Genomic DNA, 19299 nt, shown 5'->3' on the forward strand with positions numbered 1-19299 from the left:
GTGTCTTCGCTACCTCCGCCAACAGAATTTGCAGAGGTGGGAGCTCTTCCACTTCTGACCAATCGCATATCCGCAAGACAGGGACTGAGGGGGTGGAGCCAGGTGTTTGGACATGTGATTGGCTAGGGGGAATGGCTCTCTCCACCAATGGTGGGGCGTAACACGTTGGAGAGGCAAGGCCTGGCCGCGGTAGTGCTCCTGGGGAATCACTGACTGTAGGGGCTCTCAGAGGAGAAGAGGCGGCAGAGAACCATGGCGGTGTCGGCAGTGCGGATCCGGATCCTGCAGGCGAGTGAGGGTGGCGCCGAGGGATAGCGAAGCTAGGAGCTGGGTCTTTTCCGGCCACTCTCTGAGGCAACCCCTTTTTTGGCCGACCCTCCTGTTTGCCCTGGACTCGTGCGGCCATATCAGCTCTCTCCGTATCTGCCCTCCTTGGATTCCGCCCTGGACTATCTCCGCTGGATTCCCACCCTTTTAAGTTCTGAACCTCCTCTTTTCTGGCCCTGGCCCACTCTCCTCTTCCAGCCCTGCCCTGTCCTTACTGTCACTGTCTTGCCGTCCCCTCTCCGGCCGCCCGCCGGCTTTCCCTTTCCCCTCTGCTCCAGACAAATCCCTTCCCTCCCAAAACTCCTCTTTCTGGTCACCTTTCTTAGAGCTCTTTCACCTGCGGGGAACTTTCGGATTGTTACCTTCCCCTGCCCTACTCCACTCTCTATAGTTCGAGGCAGAGAAGGAGGCGGCACACGAGGAGCGAGGGTCAGTGACTGAACTTTGAATCTCCTTCTAGACGTGTACACTAGGTTTTACCTAAAAGCAACCATTTGCTGAGTTATTTTCCAGCTATGGCTCTTTGTCTTTTCCACAGGCTGTCCCTTTTCGTGCCAAAACTTTAAGTTAAACTTTCTCTCAGCAAAGTTACAGTGTTCGTGTTGGTTGTAAATAAGGACACACAGTTATGCTACTAGTACGTTCTAAGCACATGCAAGGGACTAAACATTTGTAAAACAACTGGTAGAAAATGGTAGCCAAGAAAGATAACAAGTGTTAAATTCCAAGTTTCTGCCCCACAGTTAGTTCTTAGTGTGCCAACACACCCTCAACTGGGAGATGGAATCCTCTCTAAAGCCAGCACAAGGAGAGGTGGGAGCGCTGCAGGAGCTGCATGCCTAAGGCTGTGATTCCAACTCTGTTCATAGCCTGTCCCCTGTTGTTCACAGCCTGGCAAGGACTTAGAATATGAGGCAAGATTTATTGCAGGTAACATTTCTCCAGCTTGCAGGAAACAACATAGCCTCTCTCACTCAACATATCCAACCTAGAAACTTACTTCTTCCTCTATATTGCTGGACTTTCAGATAATATTAGTATTTATCAGGCTTCAGTGAGTTCCACTGCAGAAGCTTATGCATTTTTAAGATTCTTAGAGTCAGCAAAGGTCTGTGTTTGAATATGCTATTTAATGAGTTTGGAGGGTGGTTTGGAAGGGTTTGTCAGATGGGCCAGCTTCCTCATGTGTTTTTTGCTGTGATGCTAGTTCTGTTTTTCTAGTATCTCTTTTTAAATACACAAACTTCCCATCGTATATTTTCCATTATACCAACTTCTTTTTGAAGCCTTTTACTGAAATTGATTTTTTTCCTTTGCCTCCCTGCCATCACAATTAGTCACTGAAAACCTTAAGAAAATACTTTGTCCTTTGAATAAAAAGAAGAATCTCCCTTTCCATGTACTTTAATTTGGAAACAGACAATATTTTCTGATTCATTTGAGGAAACTTCTGAAGTTGACCTGGAAAACCCAGAAATAGTAATCCTTAGCCAACTAGGAGTTACTGTAACATGGAACTTCAGTAAAGAGTAGTCTAGATTCTGGCAGTTATGAATTTTAGAGAACTATTAAAAGGATCTGTAAAGGAGAGAGTTTATGTTTTCAGTAATTTTAAATATTCAGCTTATCTTCTCTATTATGGTGGCTAGTGAAACTTACCTAGACCTGCTTCTTATGTAATTATCACTCTCATTCAGACATAAGAAAACCAGTCTTTTAAGGAGACCCAGTGACATGCCTCAGTGATGTAGTTTAAACACCACAGGCCTCACAGTCACACCTGGATTCTGTCCCAGCTCCACCACTTCTAGTTTTAAGAATACTTGTGAAGATTAGAATTAATGAGTATAATGAAATATATTACCTGACACTTAAGGTCATCCAAGGTCTCCCAACTAGCAACTTCTGGGGCTGAGAATTCAAGACTTAAGTCTTGGCATTTCTTTGTGTCAGGCATGATCCCAGGTTTTGGGAAAGGAGAGGTAAGTAAAGTACTCACTGAAGCTCCCTTATTGTAATGCAATGATAAGTGCTTACAGTAGGAGCTCAAAGGGTACTGCTTTCCTTGCCTCTTCATGCTCCCTGTAGTACCATAGAGGACTGCAGGAACAGAGGGAAAGAGCCTCAGACTCAACTGTGCAATGCAGGAAATGTTTCCAAAAGGAGTTGGCTCTGGTCAACCGAGTCTTGCAAGATGAGCAGGTCTTTAGCCAAGGGAAGAAGAGAGTTTGTGGTAAAGGAATTAGCAAGAATTGAAATAAACATTAGAGAGCAAGAAGTTTGGTATGCCTGGACATAGAATAGTTTCTTTGGCAATGGAGCTAATGAATGTTTCTTGGGAAGTGAAGAAAAGATAGGAGGTCTAACCTGTCAAAAATTATATGATAATGTTTTATCAGATACTGTTAAGAGTGCCTTCTATGCCCTCTTAGCAATAGGGAGGCTGTGTACAAGTGAAAAAAATAAAACTAAGACCTAGAATGCTCAATTTGACTGATCCATGCATTTTCTGCCCTATAAGAAAGTACATGAAACAAAATTAATATCAAATAATTGCTTAGGAGTTCTCATTCTTTCATTCTGCAAAATATTACCAAGTGCTTACTCTATTCCAGGAATGGTGCTTAGGGCTGAGGACACAACTGTCTAGTGATTTAAGGGGAGAGAGACTTAACAATTAAGCAAACTATTATTTCATAATGTCATAAGAGAAAATGAGGAATTCAGGTGTTTTATGAGCTCCATAATGAAGTACTTAGCCTAGACCTTACAACTTTGCTCCTTCTCTTCTCACTCTCAAGAGTTAACCTTGTTTTTCCTGTTTCAGAGGAAACAGGAACCATCAGATGAGAACTTCCTCAACTTCCCACCAGCAAACCTACAAAACTGACTGGTCTCATCCAAAGTGATGGCTAAGTGGGGAGCTAAGTAATAGGAGTGAGCCAAGAAAATGGAATGAAACAGTTTCAGGCAAGAGGGTGCAACACATGCAAGGGCGAAAAGAGCAACAAATCATGTTCCAAAGAGCTGGAGCATAGAGAACAAGGAGGGAAGTGGCAAGCCATGAAACTGAAGAAGTAGAGATATTATGTAGTGTCTTCTAAGTAATATAAAGATTAGTCTTTATGCCAAAGGCAGTGGAAAGCTGTTGGAAGGTTTTAAACAAGGGAGTGATCTGACCAGATTTGTGATTTAGAAAGGTCCTCTAGCTATGGGAAGGAAACCAGATTCAGAAGGTTTAAGATTAGAGGCTGGGAGTCCTGTTGGGAAACAGTTAATGAATTCTAGGTGAGAGTCAATGATGGTATAGACTGGGATGATGGCAGGATAGGTAGAGAAAAAAGTATATTCCAAAAACTTCTACTAAGATGGATTGTGAGGCCTTGTTTGATTCACTGTGGAGAGAGAGGGAAGAGTTGGGGTGACATGAAGGTTTCTGCTTGGACAACTAGGGAGTAGTGGCCCTGTTCACTGAAGGTGGGCTAGAAGAAGCAGAGCAGGTTGGTGGGAGGAGAGGAAGAGGGCCAACCCTTAAGGAACTTGAACCGTTAGCCGCCAGGTTGAGGAAGATGAGCCAGCAAAGAATGCAGAGAAGTGACATAAGAGATATACCAGGGCATCACAGAAGACAAAAAGGTATGAAAAGGTCAATACAAGGAGGACTGAGAAGAGTCCATGGGATGTAGGAAATCCCTGGCGTTTGGTTATGAAGGCTGGAGGGGGTTGAACAGTTAGTAGGAAATGAGGAAATAAAGGTAATTAGTTTAGAGAATCTTTGCTATTGGACGGAGAAGGATTTAAGTTACAAGAAAGGATAATCGATGGAAGCAGCTGGGGCAGCAGGCAAGGTTGGCTTCAGAGTACAGGTGCAGAGATTAGCCTTACATCGGAGGAAAGGCACGTCTTCGATCAGTCCACAGATACTGATTGTGCACCTCTGTCTCGCAGTCACAAAGCTTGCTAGGTACCTCCTCCATCATAAGAGGACGGGAGGAAGAAAGGGTGGGTATGTGTCAGTTTTGTATATTTGCTAGTAGGAAGTTGAGGAAGTTCTCGTCTGATGGTTTCTGTTTCCTCTGAAGTAGGAGAAACAAGGTCAGCTCCTGAGAGTGAGAGGGGAAGCAGCAGAGTGGGAAGTTTTAAGAGAATTGGTAGGTTTTGAAATAGCAAGGAGAACAAAAGGATTTATAATATAATAATAATATTTAACAAGCACCAACTACTTGCTAGGTATTTTTCAAATACGAACAAAACTGATGACAATAATTCTGTAAAGTAGGTGAACAAGACTAATGCAACGCCAATCCTCATGAAATTTAGTCTTTTAGGTAATAGACAAGGGCCCAGGCAGTTACAACACAGACAGATAAACTGATAGCGGAAGTACTGACTGCTGTGGGAGTACAAAAAAGGGGACATCTGCCTTGTCTGGGCAGGGAGGGCAGTGAGCTTTCCAGTGGATCCTTCATATTTTTTCAGTAGGTATTTACTGAAGACTTACATGTATCAGGTACTCTTAGTATTGGGAACATGGCAATAAATAAGACACAGTGGGCTCCAGGGAGAGTGTTGATGGTTTGACATAGCTTTTGTGGGAACAGGAGAGGAAGCCAACTAGGCATTTGGAAGGACCAGCACTGTTTCCTCTGGACAGTGCTGCAGGATCACAAATTCTTGCAGTTCATGCAGCCCTAAACCCTTTGGTTATCATGTCTTCAGACAAGATAATAAATTATTAGATGACAGCTTTCTTGTATATCCCAGCCCCTAGGTTTCAGTGTGCTCACTTTAATTAGGCTTGAATATTTCTTAAATCTACTTCCATAGCACACATACAAGCTGTTTTATAGAGAATTATTTTATTGTGACTGACCCTTGCATTTCCTGATTATACCCTATTAAGTACTACCCATACAACACATTCTTTTTCTAAAGTACGTATGGTACTTTTTAAACAGCTGTATTGAAATAAAATTGATATAAACTGAACGTATTTAAAGTGTACAATTTGATAAGTTTTCATATTTGTGTATATCTGAAAACATCATCACAATCAAGGTAATGAACATATCCGTCATCCCAAAAAGTTTCCCTCTTACCCCTCCTTTTCTTCATTCCCGATTATCCTCAGGCAATCACTGATCTGCTTATTGACACTAGACTAGTTTGCATTTTCTAGTTTTACATAAATGGATCATACAGTGTATACTCTTTATGTCTGACTTCTTTGATTCAGTATAATTACAATTTTCTATATTATTACCTGTATCGATAGGTCATTACTTTTTTTTGCTGAGTTGTTTCCTTATTCACCCATCCCATGGTGGATATTGAGGTTGTTTCTAACTTTTGGGCTATTACAAATAAAGTTTCTATGAACATCTGTGTTGAACTATTTGTGTGAGCATATCATACTTACATTTGACACTTCTATCTATCTTATATTCAACACCCATTGTGTTAAATATTATGCTAAGTGTTTTCATATTGTTAGGTTTATGGTGATTACATTTTCCAGGCCAAAAGTTGGGAAAATAGAGTCTAATAAAAAACACTTTTTAAATAAAGACTGTCCTGGAATTAAGGACATGATCATTATGGTTTATTGTTTTCTCATACTTTGCTGTATCTAATAGTCTTATATGTTTTTCCTTTAAAGACTATATGACCCTTAAGGGCAAACACTAAGTCTTTTCTCATGTATCCACAGTAACTAGGATAATGTTAAGCATATAGTAGCCATTTGATAAGTTTTTAATAATTTTCTGCCTTCATTTTTCAAAATAATCATTCTTTCACCCCACAGGTCTCTTCCAAGGTGAGCTCCACCTGGTGTCCAGCTTCTTCATTCTCTTCTTCCTCAGTGGTGAGTTTCCTTGGCCTAAAGGTTGACTTGTGCAAAGGAATCCAGTCTACTTTCTGGATATTCCCATTTGTTTTTACCTAATTGTGATCAGAGTATATGTGAAATTTTCTCCTTGTTTTTTTTATTCAATATTGTGTCTGTTATAAGCATTATCAGTATTGCAAGGTAGTCTTTTTAGTTGTGATTTTTAATGACTGCATAACATTCCATCAAGTAATATAGCCTGAATTAACTAATAATTACCCCATATGATGCTTAGGTTGATTCAATTTTTCAATTTTATAAAACAAATATTTATGTATATAGTGTTTTCCTTCTTTTTGGTTATTCCCCTTCTGAAATAAGATGACTGTGTCAAAAGATACAAATATTTCCATGGCTTTTAGAGGTTTTATTGACCCTGCTAGATAGTTGTCTTCTTCTTAACAACCTTTAGAATTGTTTTTATAAACATTCTATCAGCCATTTCCAGTACCTAAAGCTAAAAAGAACTGGTGCTCAAAATTCTTTCTATAAGAAGGATGCACATACCATAATACAGTAGTCCTTCACCATTTTTGATCCACAGACGCCTTTGAAAATTTAATAAAAGCAAGCTACTTCTCAGAAAAACTGCACATAGGTACAAATATTTCTTTAAAAATCCTTGTTCATTAAGGTAATACATGCTCATGGTAATGTGACAGAAAGTCAGCTGGGCCAGCAAGTCATAATAGCTAATCTTTGTAAACACAGACTGCTGCTTGTTTAGTATAAGCGTCACAGTGACATGTTTACTCATGGAGTTTCGCTGTGTGATTAGCAGGGAATTTCCCATTCTCAGAGAGATCACAGTATTGAGAAGCTCTGCGACATCTTAATAAATGCTATAAATAAGCATACTGTGTATCTCTTTCTCAATGGTGACATTTGCATAGAGCAGAACACTCAATTATCAGCCTGAATTCTTTCCTCTTTGTGAAAGAGGAAGAGAGAAGTAAAGCAATTAATACAAAGTTTGTGTTCCCCCTTCCTTCCCCAGCCAACTGTAAAGCTCTTCATTGATGGGGAATTTGTTGAATCCAAAAGTGAGAAATGGATCGACATCCACAACCCAGTAAGTGAGTCTGCTTTGGATCTTAAACTGACTAGCCTAGAATCCTGGGAACATGGTAGGAAAGTGGGGACCTGGCCGTCTTTTGTGAAGCACATAATGCTGCCTCTGCGACTATAGATGAAAAATGGAGAAGGTGAGGCAGGGAGCAAAGAACAATGTGCTCCTTTTTCCCATCAGGCCACCAATGAGGTCATTGGTCGGGTTCCTCAGGCCACCAAGGCTGAAATGGATGCAGCCGTTGCTTCCTGCAAACGTGCTTTTCCCATCTGGGCAGACACTTCAGTATTAAGCCGCCAGCAGGTCCTGCTCCGCTATCAACAACTCATTAAAGAAAACTTGGTAAGAAATCTGAATGGTATCATTTTCTAAGCTGTTGATATCTAAATCTGATTAGTGTCATTCACAGAAGCCTTTTTAGCTGCCCTCCCTAATCTGTAATCCAGAGAGACAGATCATGGTTCTCTCCATAGTACTTCTCCCCCAGTTTTGTTCTTTCTTGACTACCTAAGAACTAAAAGAGGTACATCCTTGCATTGGTTTCCATTTGTGTTTTCTCTCTAGAAAGAAATTGCCAGGTTGATCACACTGGAACAAGGGAAGACCCTAGCAGATGCCGAAGGAGATGTATTTCGAGGCCTTCGTAAGCTGGGAGATCCTCATGGGGAGTTCAAGGGCCCTGGGAAGGAGCAAAGGAAGAGATGGGAGGCAAAGTTCTGAGAACAGGAGGTTACTTCTTCCTTTATACAGATTTTGCTATCCAATGTTAATTTTATTTTAATACTATGGGCAATGGCAGTACTTACTTCTCAGGTGTCATGAGATTGGTTTACTTCATTATTTTATTTGAATGCCCTTCCAGTAGGCATATGCATTTCACTTTTTCCCATTCAGAGAATCTGATTTTGTACAACCCCTTCACTTCAAGTCAGTGTTTCTTCCCTCTGTTTTTGGCCCGAGCCACTCCCTGTCCTCAGGGCTGACTAGAGCATGACAAAGCGTAAGTATTGCCATGTGGAAAGCTGGTAGCCTGACTAGTCTTTTGTGTTGCAGAGGTGGTCGAGCATGCCTGCAGTGTGACATCCCTCATACTGGGAGAGACCATGCCATCCATCACCAAGGACATGGACCTTTTCTCCTACCGTTTGCCTCTGGGGGTGTGTGCAGGCATTGCTCCATTCAATTTTCCTGCCATGATCCCACTTTGGATGTTTCCCATGGCCATGGTGTGTGGAAATACCTTCCTAATGAAGCCATCAGAGCGAGTCCCTGGAGCCACTATGCTTCTTGCGAAGTTGCTCCAGGACTCTGGTGCCCCTGATGGAACACTGAACATCATTCATGGACAACACGAAGGTAACTGCCCTTCTGTACATGGCACTTAATCTGGCTGCGAAAAAAATCAAAGATCTTGAGGGGTGATGGAGTGTTTTAAGATAAGGAACCTAGGGAGGAAGGGATTGACTAATAGTAACCTTCATGTTTGAAGGTAAGCTTGTTGACTGTGTTGTCATCATGGTGTACAGAGGAACTGGGTGGGGAGTAGCAGTGCTCCTTGCCCTGAAGCACACTGTGGGACAAAGAAATAGGGACTGGGGCAAGACACAGATAAGCTTAAAGGGAAAGTGTTCGTTTCAATATTGAGAGGATTTATGAGGATATTTAGCTCAGAGAATTTGTAGACCTCAGAGATATTGAAGACCTTCTAATTTATATAATAATAGCTAACACTTAAAAAGCACTTCTGTGTTTCAGGCACTGTTCCTAGTGCCTTTCATATATTATCTCATTTAATATTTACAATATCTCATTGAGGTAGATACTGTTGTTTATTTTTCAGATAAGAAAATGGAGGCATAATGCAATTAAGTAATATGCCCAAAGTCTCTGCTAGAAACTATCAAAGCTCAGGAAGGCTGCCCCTGGTTTTTACTTTTAAATGCTATGCTACATTGCCTCTCACATGAGGGCACAATAGTAACTCACAGTGCCAGTATATGGTTACAGTTGAGGAACTATCATATTCTTAAAGGACAAAAGAAGAGTTGAGTATTGAAAGGCTATTATTTTGGAGGAAAATAGGAGTTGGGGCCTTCCAAGTTAGATTAGAAGTAAAAAAGCAAATGAGAAAATAAGGAAGGGGAAGAGGTTAAACATAATTTATACTTTAAAGAACTTAAGAGAACAAGGAAAGAGAGAACTTCAAAATAGGGAATCCTAGGTAGAAAAACAAAAGTATGATACCATGTGATCTCACTTATTTGTGGAATAGAAAAACAAAGTAAAACAGAAGGACCAAAACAGCAGTAACTCATAGATACTGAGAAGTAACTAGCAGTTACCATGGGGGAGGTGTTAGGGTGGGTGGATGGGGAGGGGGATAAAGAGGCACAAAAATTCTCTATCATAATATAAGTTGGTCATGGGGATGGTAGTACAGCACTGTTGAACCACATTGTTTGAAACCAATGTAAGATTGTGTATCAATGATACTTATATTTAAAAGTATGAAAACTTCACATTCATAGTAGTGGGAAAAGGGGAGGTTTGCCATGTTGAGAAGCCCATAGCTTGTTCCTTCATGGTGATCATTTATTTTCTTCTTAAAGCTGTAAACTTCATTTGTGATCATCCGGATATCAAAGCAATCAGCTTTGTGGGATCTAACCAGGCAGGAGAGTACATCTTCGAAAGAGGGTCAAGACATGGCAAGAGAGTTCAAGCCAACATGGTGACTTCTTATTCCTTTTTCCCCCAAGTTCTGCTGTATGTATTGAAATAGCCTACAAAGAGCCCTTCAGCAGGCCAATATGTCTTATTCCCATTTCATCCTGAATGTCCTCCTTTTAACCATGAACCTTGTGATGAGTTTTATTCTAAGTCACTTACATTACCTTTTGCCTTACAAAACTAATCTTGGTAACAAAAGACAAATTTCTCCCTAGGAGTGTTACTCAAATTCTTTGGGCTTTAGCAGTAACAGCTGAATTCTGGTTCCAGCCCTTTTTTTTCCTTGTATCATGCTTTTCTAGCCTTTTGTCCTTCCTTCTTTTAAGGCATGTCCTAACTACGAGCTATCTTCCCTGAGTGTCCAGGCTATCCAAAGCATTGGAAAGAGCCAGTTATCCTAGTATGTGAGTGTGGTGTACTTGGTTGCATAGTTTTGCTGTTCTCTTTCTAGCTCCTTGCCAAATAATTAGCAATTCCGTGGTGCTAAAATATAAAGTCCGGTTGCTACATTCTTCCCTTTGGCTGATGTTGCAGAAAGGATAACCATCTATGCACAGGCTTGGGAACTGTTCATGATATGCCCACTTTTTTTCATGGCTGAATGTTTTAGCCAATTTGATCTTAGCCTCTCCAGTTCACTACATATTTATTGAATGTATTCTGTGTCTAAGCAGTATACCATGTGTAATGGCATAAAATTAAGTAGCAGACATGGCATCTATCAATGCAGTCAACTATAATTATATAGTATCCCCTCTTAATCTGGGGTGGTTGTGTTCTAAGACCCCCCCAGTAGATGCCTGAAACTGGATAGTACTGAACCCTGTTATATGTAAATATGTTTTTTTCTATACATTCAGACCTATGGTAAAGTTTAATTTATAAATTAGACATAGTAAGAGATTAATAACTAATAAAATAGAATTATAAAAATACACTGTAATGAAAGCTGTGTGAATGTGGTTCCCTCTCTCCCTCAAAGTATTGTACTGTACTCACCCTTCTTGTGAGGATGTAAGATGATAAAATTTGTACCTTATGAGATGAAGTGAGATGAATGACACAGGCATTGTGACTTGGTGTTAGGCTACTATTGACTTTCTGACAACAGTACATCAGGAGGAGGATCATCTGCTTTTGGACTGTGTTTGTGGGTAACTGAAACCACAGAAAGTGAAACTGTGGATAAGGGGGAACTCCTGTATCTGGAAACAGTTGTGTGGAAGTGACTATAAGTTATCCTACATTGAAAATAAGTTTATGAGTCAGTGTATCTGGAAGCAAGCCAGTTTGGGGAACCTCATTCCAGAAATTGGGTGTCAGGAGGGCTACCTCCTATTACGCCTTTCAGCTAGCTACTGGCATTATTACTAGCAGCTTTTCCTGTAACAGGAAGCCCCAGCAGACAACAGATTCTTTCCTATGTAACTTAAGAAAGAGAAGGGAGATCTCCTTGGTTCCTGGATGCAGTATTTAGCCTGTCAGTTTAACTGAATGTGACTGGGGCTTTTTCATCTTCCTTTTTTTTTTTGGTAATGATTTTGATCTAAGTAAACACATATTGGCTTATCAGCTGAGACGGTGGGAAAAAAAGTAACCTGGAGATTTGCTCTATGTTACCAAGACTTTAGCAGTACCAAAATGATTGATAGAATCTGTACCTGAAAACCACCTTTTGAATAAGCCCACCCACCATCTCAGAGAGACCTAGGTGTCATCTTACTTAGGCTACAAGCATCCTCCAGAGGACACGTCAGCAAGCCACAAGCCCACTTTTCCCGACCCCTCCCCTCAAAGAGCCCACCAGAAACACTGGGCATGAAAAGCCTCTTGACCTGTTAGAGACCCTCTTTTTCCTTTGTTCTGCTGGCCAGGACAGAGGGGTCCCTCTCAGGTTTAGCAATAAATCTGCTTGGACTGTTGAGTTCGCATCCCCTCTCTTCTTTCAATAATAAATCAATCCTCAAAGCTATAAAAGATAAATTCTGTAGTTCTCCTTAAATTCTCATTTGAAATCTCAGATTCTTTGCCTAATTTCTTAGCCTAATTACATTTTGCCAAAGATTTCTTGTACTTTATTTCCTTAGGGAGCCAAGAACCATGGGGTAGTCATGCCAGATGCCAATAAGGAAAATACCCTGAACCAGCTGGTTGGGGCAGCATTTGGAGCTGCTGGTCAGCGCTGCATGGCTCTTTCAACAGCAATCCTTGTGGGAGAAGCTAAGAAGTGGCTGCCAGAGCTGGTGGAGCGGGCCAAAAACCTGAGAGTCAATGCAGGTAAACTTATCTGCCTTGTTCCTCTAGACTTGGCATCTATGACACTAAGCTCTAGGTTTTAGCCTTGGCCTTGGCCAATAGGAGTAATCACGTCTATTCTTAACATTGCCTCTCTTTATACTTTACTTGTCATTTGGATTAATCTTTGGTTAACAATCGCAATTTATGTTTACAAAAACCGTAAATACTTCTGTATTGTTTTACAGGAGACCAGCCTGGAGCTGATCTTGGTCCTCTAATCAGCCCCCAGGCAAAAGAACGAGTCTGTAATCTGATTGATAGTGGAACACAGGAGGGAGCTTCAATCCTTCTTGATGGTCGAAAAATTAAAGTCAAAGGCTATGAAAATGGCAACTTTGTTGGACCAACCATCATCTCAAATGTCAAGGTGAACAACTCTGGATTCTTTGGTTCAGGCAACGTAGAGGCTATGGAATCTCATCCCTCCAATTTATAAATGAAGACCTTTAACAACTAGAGATCTTACCTCATGCCAGGATTACTCACTTATTTTATCCAGAGTCTGAGTGAGCTTCCCTTCCTGATACCTACCTCTCTGCTATACGGGTGGTTGGCAAATTTCCACAAAGGGCTAGATGGAAAATATTTTCAACTTTGCAGGGATAGATATATGGTCTCTGTCACAACTATTCAACTAAACTGACATTTTAGTGTCAAAGCAGCCATTAACATTGTATGGCTGTATTCCAGTAAAACTTTATGGACAATGGAATTTTTAATTTCAAGTAATTTTACACATCATGATTGATTTTTTTTTTTTTAGCCACTTATATAGAATCCATTTTTAGCTTACGGACTGTACAAAAACAGGCAGCAAGCCACATTCAGCTCACATGTATTTTGCCAACCCCTATCTTATACTTGTTTCTTATTTAATGTTAATTTTTTTCCTATTACCTCTTGTTGCCTAGCTTATACTATTGCAGTGTCTTCATCAACATATCAACCAATATTTATTACTTGCTCTGTGCCCAAAATTTACCTCCCTCTTCACCAGTAAGTGACAAAAGAAAAAGACTTGATCTGTCAATTTGTATTTATCAAAACTTTGCAAGTCTCTCAGCTAAAGCGGATGATTAAATTGAAGTTAGAAGGCTCTTTTTTTGAAATACATATATCCCCACTAATCCTCCAGTAATCCTGAATAATCAAGAGTTGAATGTCAGTATAGTAGAAACTATGAAATCTCTTACCACAGAACAGAGGAAAAATTCACTTATAAGCAACAAATGGTAGCTGACTAGCTACCGTGTTTAAGGATGATTTGAATATTTAATGTGACCTGATATTGAAATATAAGTATATAGACTCATTTGGAAGGCAAAGGAGTGAATGAGAACAAATTGTTTATGTTACAGAAAACTTAGCACAGGTTTTCTTTAAATGTAGAAACTCTCATGTTGCATTTTTAATATATATGTGCTTTATAAAAAATGAATTTTCGTGTAACTTCAGTAGCATAACAACTGTATAAACAAATTATACAGATATAAAAAAGGAAGCTAGTGATAGGTCATGGGACCTAAAAATACAGTGCTTAAAAGAAAGGAGTGTAGGCATAGTTAATAGGAATTCCAAATTGTTTATGATAGCTTGGAAGATGTAACACAGCAAGAAAGGACTTGAAATGAAAAGAGATTACTAACAAAAGCTATCCATGTAAACAGTGGATAATAAAGTACCAAATAAGCATAAAATATTGACTTCTTTTCTGAATGCATCACTCCTGGCAGCCAAATATGACCTGTTACAAAGAAGAGATTTTTGGCCCAGTTCTTGTGGTTCTGGAGGCAGACACTTTGGATGAAGCCATCAAGATTGTAAATAACAACCCATATGGAAATGGAACTGCCATTTTCACCACCAATGGAGCCACTGCTCGGAAATATTCCCACCTGGTGGATATTGGGCAGGTTTGTGAACTAAATTTCTAGGAGATTCTTGCAGCCATTTACTGTCTCCTGTTTAAGGGGAGATAGTAAACAGGATCTGTCGCTGCCCCTCTGGTCTCCCACAGTGCCCCATTTCTTGCTCAGGAATCAAAGTTCATGGGATAGAGGATGAGGTGGAAGGTAGATATTTAAAATTGGTTTCTCTGATGCCAAACATTTGTGCTTCTAAATGGAGAATTCCTTTGAGTCCTTTCTTATTAGTTGACGTGGATTTGTTCTGCTTTAGGTGGGGGTGAATGTCCCCATTCCAGTGCCTTTGCCAATGTTCTCATTCACCGGCTCTCGATCTTCCTTCAGGGGAGACACCAACTTCTATGGCAAACAGGTAACTTAAGTTTAAAAGTTTTTTCTTCTAAGAAACTTAGTTGAACATAGTCAGGAACAAGGATTCTGCAAGGAATGGCCTGCCAGCAGCTTCTGCAGGGTCACATATTGTTCAGCAGTGCTTGTCAGTAGGTCCCCTAGAAAAGATTTAAAAGGTGACAAAAATTTACAAAGCTCCTTCTTTCTGAATAACTCAAGGCAACATAGTTTTGAGGGAAGAGCATGAGGAAGCCTAAGCCTTTGGTTGTGCCCTTTCCTCTGCCTATTTACCTCTTCCTGACTACTCCCTTTCATCTAAATCTTAATCGTCTCTCATGTCCTAGTTGACAACATGGACTCCTCCAGTAAATCACCTCTGACCATCACCCCCTTCTTATCCAAGCTGGGTATGCCCTCATGCTCCCACTGCACATATTTCTCCTGTAATAGGTTCTCACTTACAGGAAATTTTATTGAGCACCTTCTTGTACCAAACACTTGTACTTCTAGGCACTATAAATATAGCACTGAACAAGAAAAATAAAGCAGATGTGGAACCAAATGCCTGAGTTCAAATCCAGCTTGGCTAGTTGTTAACTGTGTGATCTTGAGCAATACCCTCTCTCTGTCTCAAATTTCTTACCTGTAAAATGAAGATAATAATAATAATAGTATCTATATTTCATAAGGGTAGGAGGATTAGATTGCCACTATTACTACATCCTTCATCAGGGTGTGTGTGTCCTAAGGCAGGAACAGGCCTGGCATGTTCAAACAGCAGAAACTGGCTGGAGCACAGTGAGTGAATGAGGAGGAGCACGGTAAGAGATGAAATTAGAGAGGTAAGTGTGGGCAAGTCATGTAGGGCTCTTTAAGCCAAGCTAAGATGCTGCCCTCATTACGTTGTAATTACTATTCTACTTATCTGTAGTACCTGGCACAGAGCCTGAATATGTATTGAACAAATAGACTAATTGAAGTTCTTTGTTGTTCCATAAAAATAGATATTTGGAAGCTTCAGGAATAAATTACATGTTTTCTATACCAGTCTTCCTTTTATAAGTTAATAAAAAATTAACAGTGGGATTGCATAGCAGAATATGAATAGCCAAGTGGTTGTGAAAACACTTTGGTTATTTGAAGGCTAGTTATCCAATTTATGCATTAGTCACAGGTTTTGCAAAATTTACTATTTTGCTGCTATTAAAAATTTCTTTCAAGAGAAGCAGAATAAAACTATTGCTTAAAGTAGTTTTGGGGTTTTTGTTTCTTTTGTCTTTTTTTCTTCCATCTTGATTTAATTACTCTAAGTCTGGTAAGTGGGGCTTCTTGGAGGAAAAGACACCTCATACACAGTTGGAAGTCTTACTTAGGTAATCAAATTGCTATTTTGCAAGAAGACATAAAAGTATCATTCTTACATAATAAAATGTAAATTTTAGTTGTATCTACATTGAAACTATGTAATAATCTCTAAAGTTGTTTTCAATATATTAAAATGGCCCAAATTTTGTCAAATAATTCTAGAAGAGTATTGTAATCAATCTAGTGTTTTTTTTTCTAACAATATCTTTCTAGCTTGCTAGTAATTTTGTAAATATTAGATCTGCACAGTCTATTCTCTTTTGGTCAAGTCTATTCTTATAAAATAAATTATGTATATATAAAGCCTTAAGTATACCCAATTTTTTTGGCTCACATGTTATAGGTGATTTAGAAGTGAATGTGTATAATACCAGAAATTTTACTTTAGATTTGTAAGGTATGTGGATTTTCCTATTTCAGTATAGAGCTGTTTATCACTAACAATTGTCAGAAATGGCCTAGTATATATATTTCATTCCTTCATTCCTTTTTCTTCATGGGAAGGAGAGAAAATATAACAGTTATTGAATAGCAGTTACTTTGTTGGGATGTTCCGATGTCATTTCATTTTCCCCTCAGAGCATTGCTATGAGGTGGACATTAGGTCACAGATAAGGCCCAAGGTTAAATGGCAGGAATACTCAATAAGGAACAGAGTCAGGATTTGAGCCATGTCCTAAGATCTCAGAGCACATGATATTCAGCTCTAGGAACAGAATGCCCTCCTTGCAAGTTTAACAGATTACATTGTTGTTTTTTTCCATTTAGATCCTCTTGACTAAATTCAGCATAATGAATGCTAAGGTTTGACCACTTATTGTGTGCCAGGTATTATGCTAAATGTTTTTTTACATAGATCTCATGAACAATATATTGGATTTGAGTATACCTATTCCTCAAGTAGGAACACAAGTAGCATTTCACAGTACCTCCTTCAGAAGCTGATTAAAAGAGGACCCATGAAACGCCTAGGAATATATGCTAATTTACTCTCTTTTTTTTCCCTTTTGTTCTCTTTAGGGCATCCAATTCTACACTCAGCTAAAGACCATCACGTCTCAGTGGAAAGAAGAAGATGCTACTCTTTCCTCACCTGCTGTAGTCATGCCTACCATGGGCCGTTAGAAACAAGTTTGTTTCAGACTCAGTCCATCTGGAGTAATACCTGTTACTCTTGAGCAACTTCATTTGCCAAATTTGCTCAGATCAGATCCCTGGGATTGGAATACCTTTTAACTAAAGTCTTTCTCAGGACCACTGTCCCTGCATAGTTGCCATAGGGAGACTCCTAGTGTAACTCAGAAATCTGATTTTCACTTATTCTTCATACTTGTTTTTGAGGTAACTTGTAATTATGAAATGCTTATCTGGAATGAGAGCTCAGACCTGTTTTCTATAAATTCTCTCATTTTCTGGTGATTTGAAGTAAAAGAAAATTAGTATATGTAAAGACAATCTTCTAGTAACTGGAAGAGGACTTTTTGGATGGGGAAATAGGACAGAAATAATTCACTATTTGGTTGATCCTCAAACACAGCCCTACGTAAACAGCAGTGGGGGGACCCTTCTGCCAAGCTCTCCTGAGCCTCTCGTTTATCTCACACTACAGAAGCTATAATCCATTTCCACTTATCCCAAAGTTGTGACAATTGCTTCTTTCTTTTCCACTGAATGCCACTTTGTCCTAGTGATTCATGACCACTAGATCCTGTCACTGTCACTGTTCCCGCTTCTTAAAATCACTTCTCAAGGTACCTCAGTATGCAATGGATAAGTCAACTCTTTGTTGTGTGTGCCAAGTGTTAAGTTTCAGGGCTTGCTTCAACAATCATTAAGGAATGCTTCAGCCATTAATTCAGATGCAAATGGTTTTTTTTTTTTGAAAACTATTGCAAAGTTATTTTAGGCCTAGAAATCAAGGGGTGTCCCAGCCATGAAAATGGGCAAGGCTTTACCTCAAGCAACTACCCTGATATTACTTGCTGAATTTCCTCTTGCCTGTATTTCTTAATAGTGATATTTTTTAATGAAAGAATCCTTAATGTAGAGTAATTGATTAGGGCCTAAGAAACTTCAAAGCTTTTCATGATGTGAAGTAGTAAAAACAAAATGCTTTGACAGATTCTTCTGCTACCATCAATTCAACTTTCTTTATTTCTTTGAGTCAGAACAGTAATTGATGTGCTAAACAGCATAGTCTTTTTGCTCTGCCATCGCAACTGAATTTTCTTTTCTGATAAAGTTTTCTCCCAGTGAACCAGAAGAGGGCTGCTGACTCTGATAATCTCTGGTTCTCAAGCCAGATGACATGGGTCATTTATTTTTCTGCTTCTTCATTGGTCACTTGGATAATGCTAACCTACTCCATAGGGGTTATTCAGTGAATTAAGGATAGTGAAAACCTTGACAGTTTGTGGACTCTGGATTTGGGTTTATTACTACCACCTTTTCAATCACTTAAGGTGACTGGAACTTTAATAAAATCATTTATGACTCTACTGGGACCTTTTTTTTGTTTCCTAAAGGTGAGGCAATAGAAATGTATAATTTGATAATAGAATGCCCCACGTTTTGTCTATTATCACAGCTGGCAACTGATATAGTGATATTTAATCCAATCTAACATCTATAGGCTGGGTTGAATAAAAGGTCATATTGTCTAAATTCCAAGTGGAATTAAATATAATCAAGAGATTCCTAAGTTTTTCTTACATTTAAGGGAAACCACTTTTTAAAAAAATACTAATCAAAATTGTGTTGCTTTAATTAGAATTGTCTCATTTGGCTAGCTACTTGTTAATCAGAGAAATTTCTTGTTAAGTGGGAAGAAATCTGTATAATTATGTTCATGCTTGTAGCAGAAAAAGTTTACTATTTTATTTTCTTTTTGCTCTGATGTGGCCTCATTTGAAAATTCTCAGATCCTACATTGTACTTAATTGATTATGATAAACAGATTACAAATAAACAGCTCTTAAAAAGAAAACCTGGCTTTTTTGTATGGTGCCGTACTTCCCTATAATGCCTTTCTCCCTAGCTGGTTGTGACTCAGACTCCCACCCCTGTTCAAAGCCAAGAATTACATGGTCATTGTGTTTATTCTCACATAAAAGAGCACATGTTGAAGATTCAAGATGGTGGCATGAGACGTGAGATGGGGAACTCTTCCAAAAACCACATATAGTACAAAAATATAGTTAATACAACTAACTCTGGAACAGCAACAGGAGGGAAGGCTGCACCAGACTGCATGCAGACCTCACGAAACAGGGTAACGTAAGAAAGCCTTGATCTGGCGGGACTCAAGGCCTTCCCCTACCTCACCTCACCTCACCAGCAGGAAGAAGAGAAATGAAGTGGGAAGG

At 39.5% G+C, this 19299-nt stretch overlaps 2 protein-coding genes across 8 annotated transcripts in view; one reads left to right on the forward strand and one right to left on the reverse strand.

Moving 5' to 3' along the window:
* Nucleotides 1-137: 137 nt before the first annotated feature.
* Nucleotides 138-18920, forward strand: ALDH6A1 (aldehyde dehydrogenase 6 family member A1). 3 transcript variants are annotated; one of them, XM_036913225.2, is made up of 12 exons: nucleotides 138-288; nucleotides 6134-6193; nucleotides 7215-7289; nucleotides 7467-7628; nucleotides 7851-7929; nucleotides 8340-8642; nucleotides 9896-10017; nucleotides 12104-12293; nucleotides 12500-12681; nucleotides 14048-14227; nucleotides 14493-14591; nucleotides 16955-18920. In XM_036913225.2, the coding sequence occupies exons 1-12, from the start codon at nucleotides 253-255 to the stop codon at nucleotides 17057-17059; spliced, it is 1593 nt and encodes a 530-aa protein (XP_036769120.1). In that variant the 5' UTR covers nucleotides 138-252; the 3' UTR covers nucleotides 17060-18920. The 3 variants fall into 3 exon arrangements, with proteins under 3 accessions (XP_036769120.1, XP_036769121.1, XP_057344315.1); XM_057488332.1 differs by lacking the exon at nucleotides 138-288 and adding an exon at nucleotides 736-756; XM_036913226.2 differs by lacking the exon at nucleotides 14493-14591.
* Nucleotides 13729-19299, reverse strand: part of BBOF1 (basal body orientation factor 1) — a 50274-nt gene continuing 44703 nt past the window's right edge. For 4 of the 5 annotated variants that reach the window (XM_036913224.2, XM_036913223.2, XM_036913219.2 and 1 more), the window contains one exon: nucleotides 14588-14727. In XM_036913224.2, coding sequence (XP_036769119.1) covers nucleotides 14716-14727 — 12 coding nt within the window. In that variant the 3' untranslated portion in view covers nucleotides 14588-14715. Of the gene's footprint in view, nucleotides 14728-19299 lie in introns of all 5 variants that reach the window. The other variant, XM_036913221.2, reaches the window with a different exon arrangement.

Source organism: Manis pentadactyla, chromosome 11 (genome assembly GCF_030020395.1).
Source record: "Manis pentadactyla isolate mManPen7 chromosome 11, mManPen7.hap1, whole genome shotgun sequence".
In the NCBI taxonomy this organism is placed as follows: Eukaryota; Metazoa; Chordata; class Mammalia; order Pholidota; family Manidae; genus Manis; species Manis pentadactyla.

Coding starts and splice junctions, on each gene's coding strand:
- ALDH6A1 (XM_036913225.2), top strand. CDS start 253: ATGGCGGTGTCGGCAGTGCGGATCCGGATCCTGCAG. Junction 7,930..8,339: donor AGATGTATTTCGAGGCCTTC/GTAAGCTGGGAG, acceptor TTTGTGTTGCAG/AGGTGGTCGAGCATGCCTGC. Junction 12,294..12,499: donor AAACCTGAGAGTCAATGCAG/GTAAACTTATCT, acceptor ATTGTTTTACAG/GAGACCAGCCTGGAGCTGAT.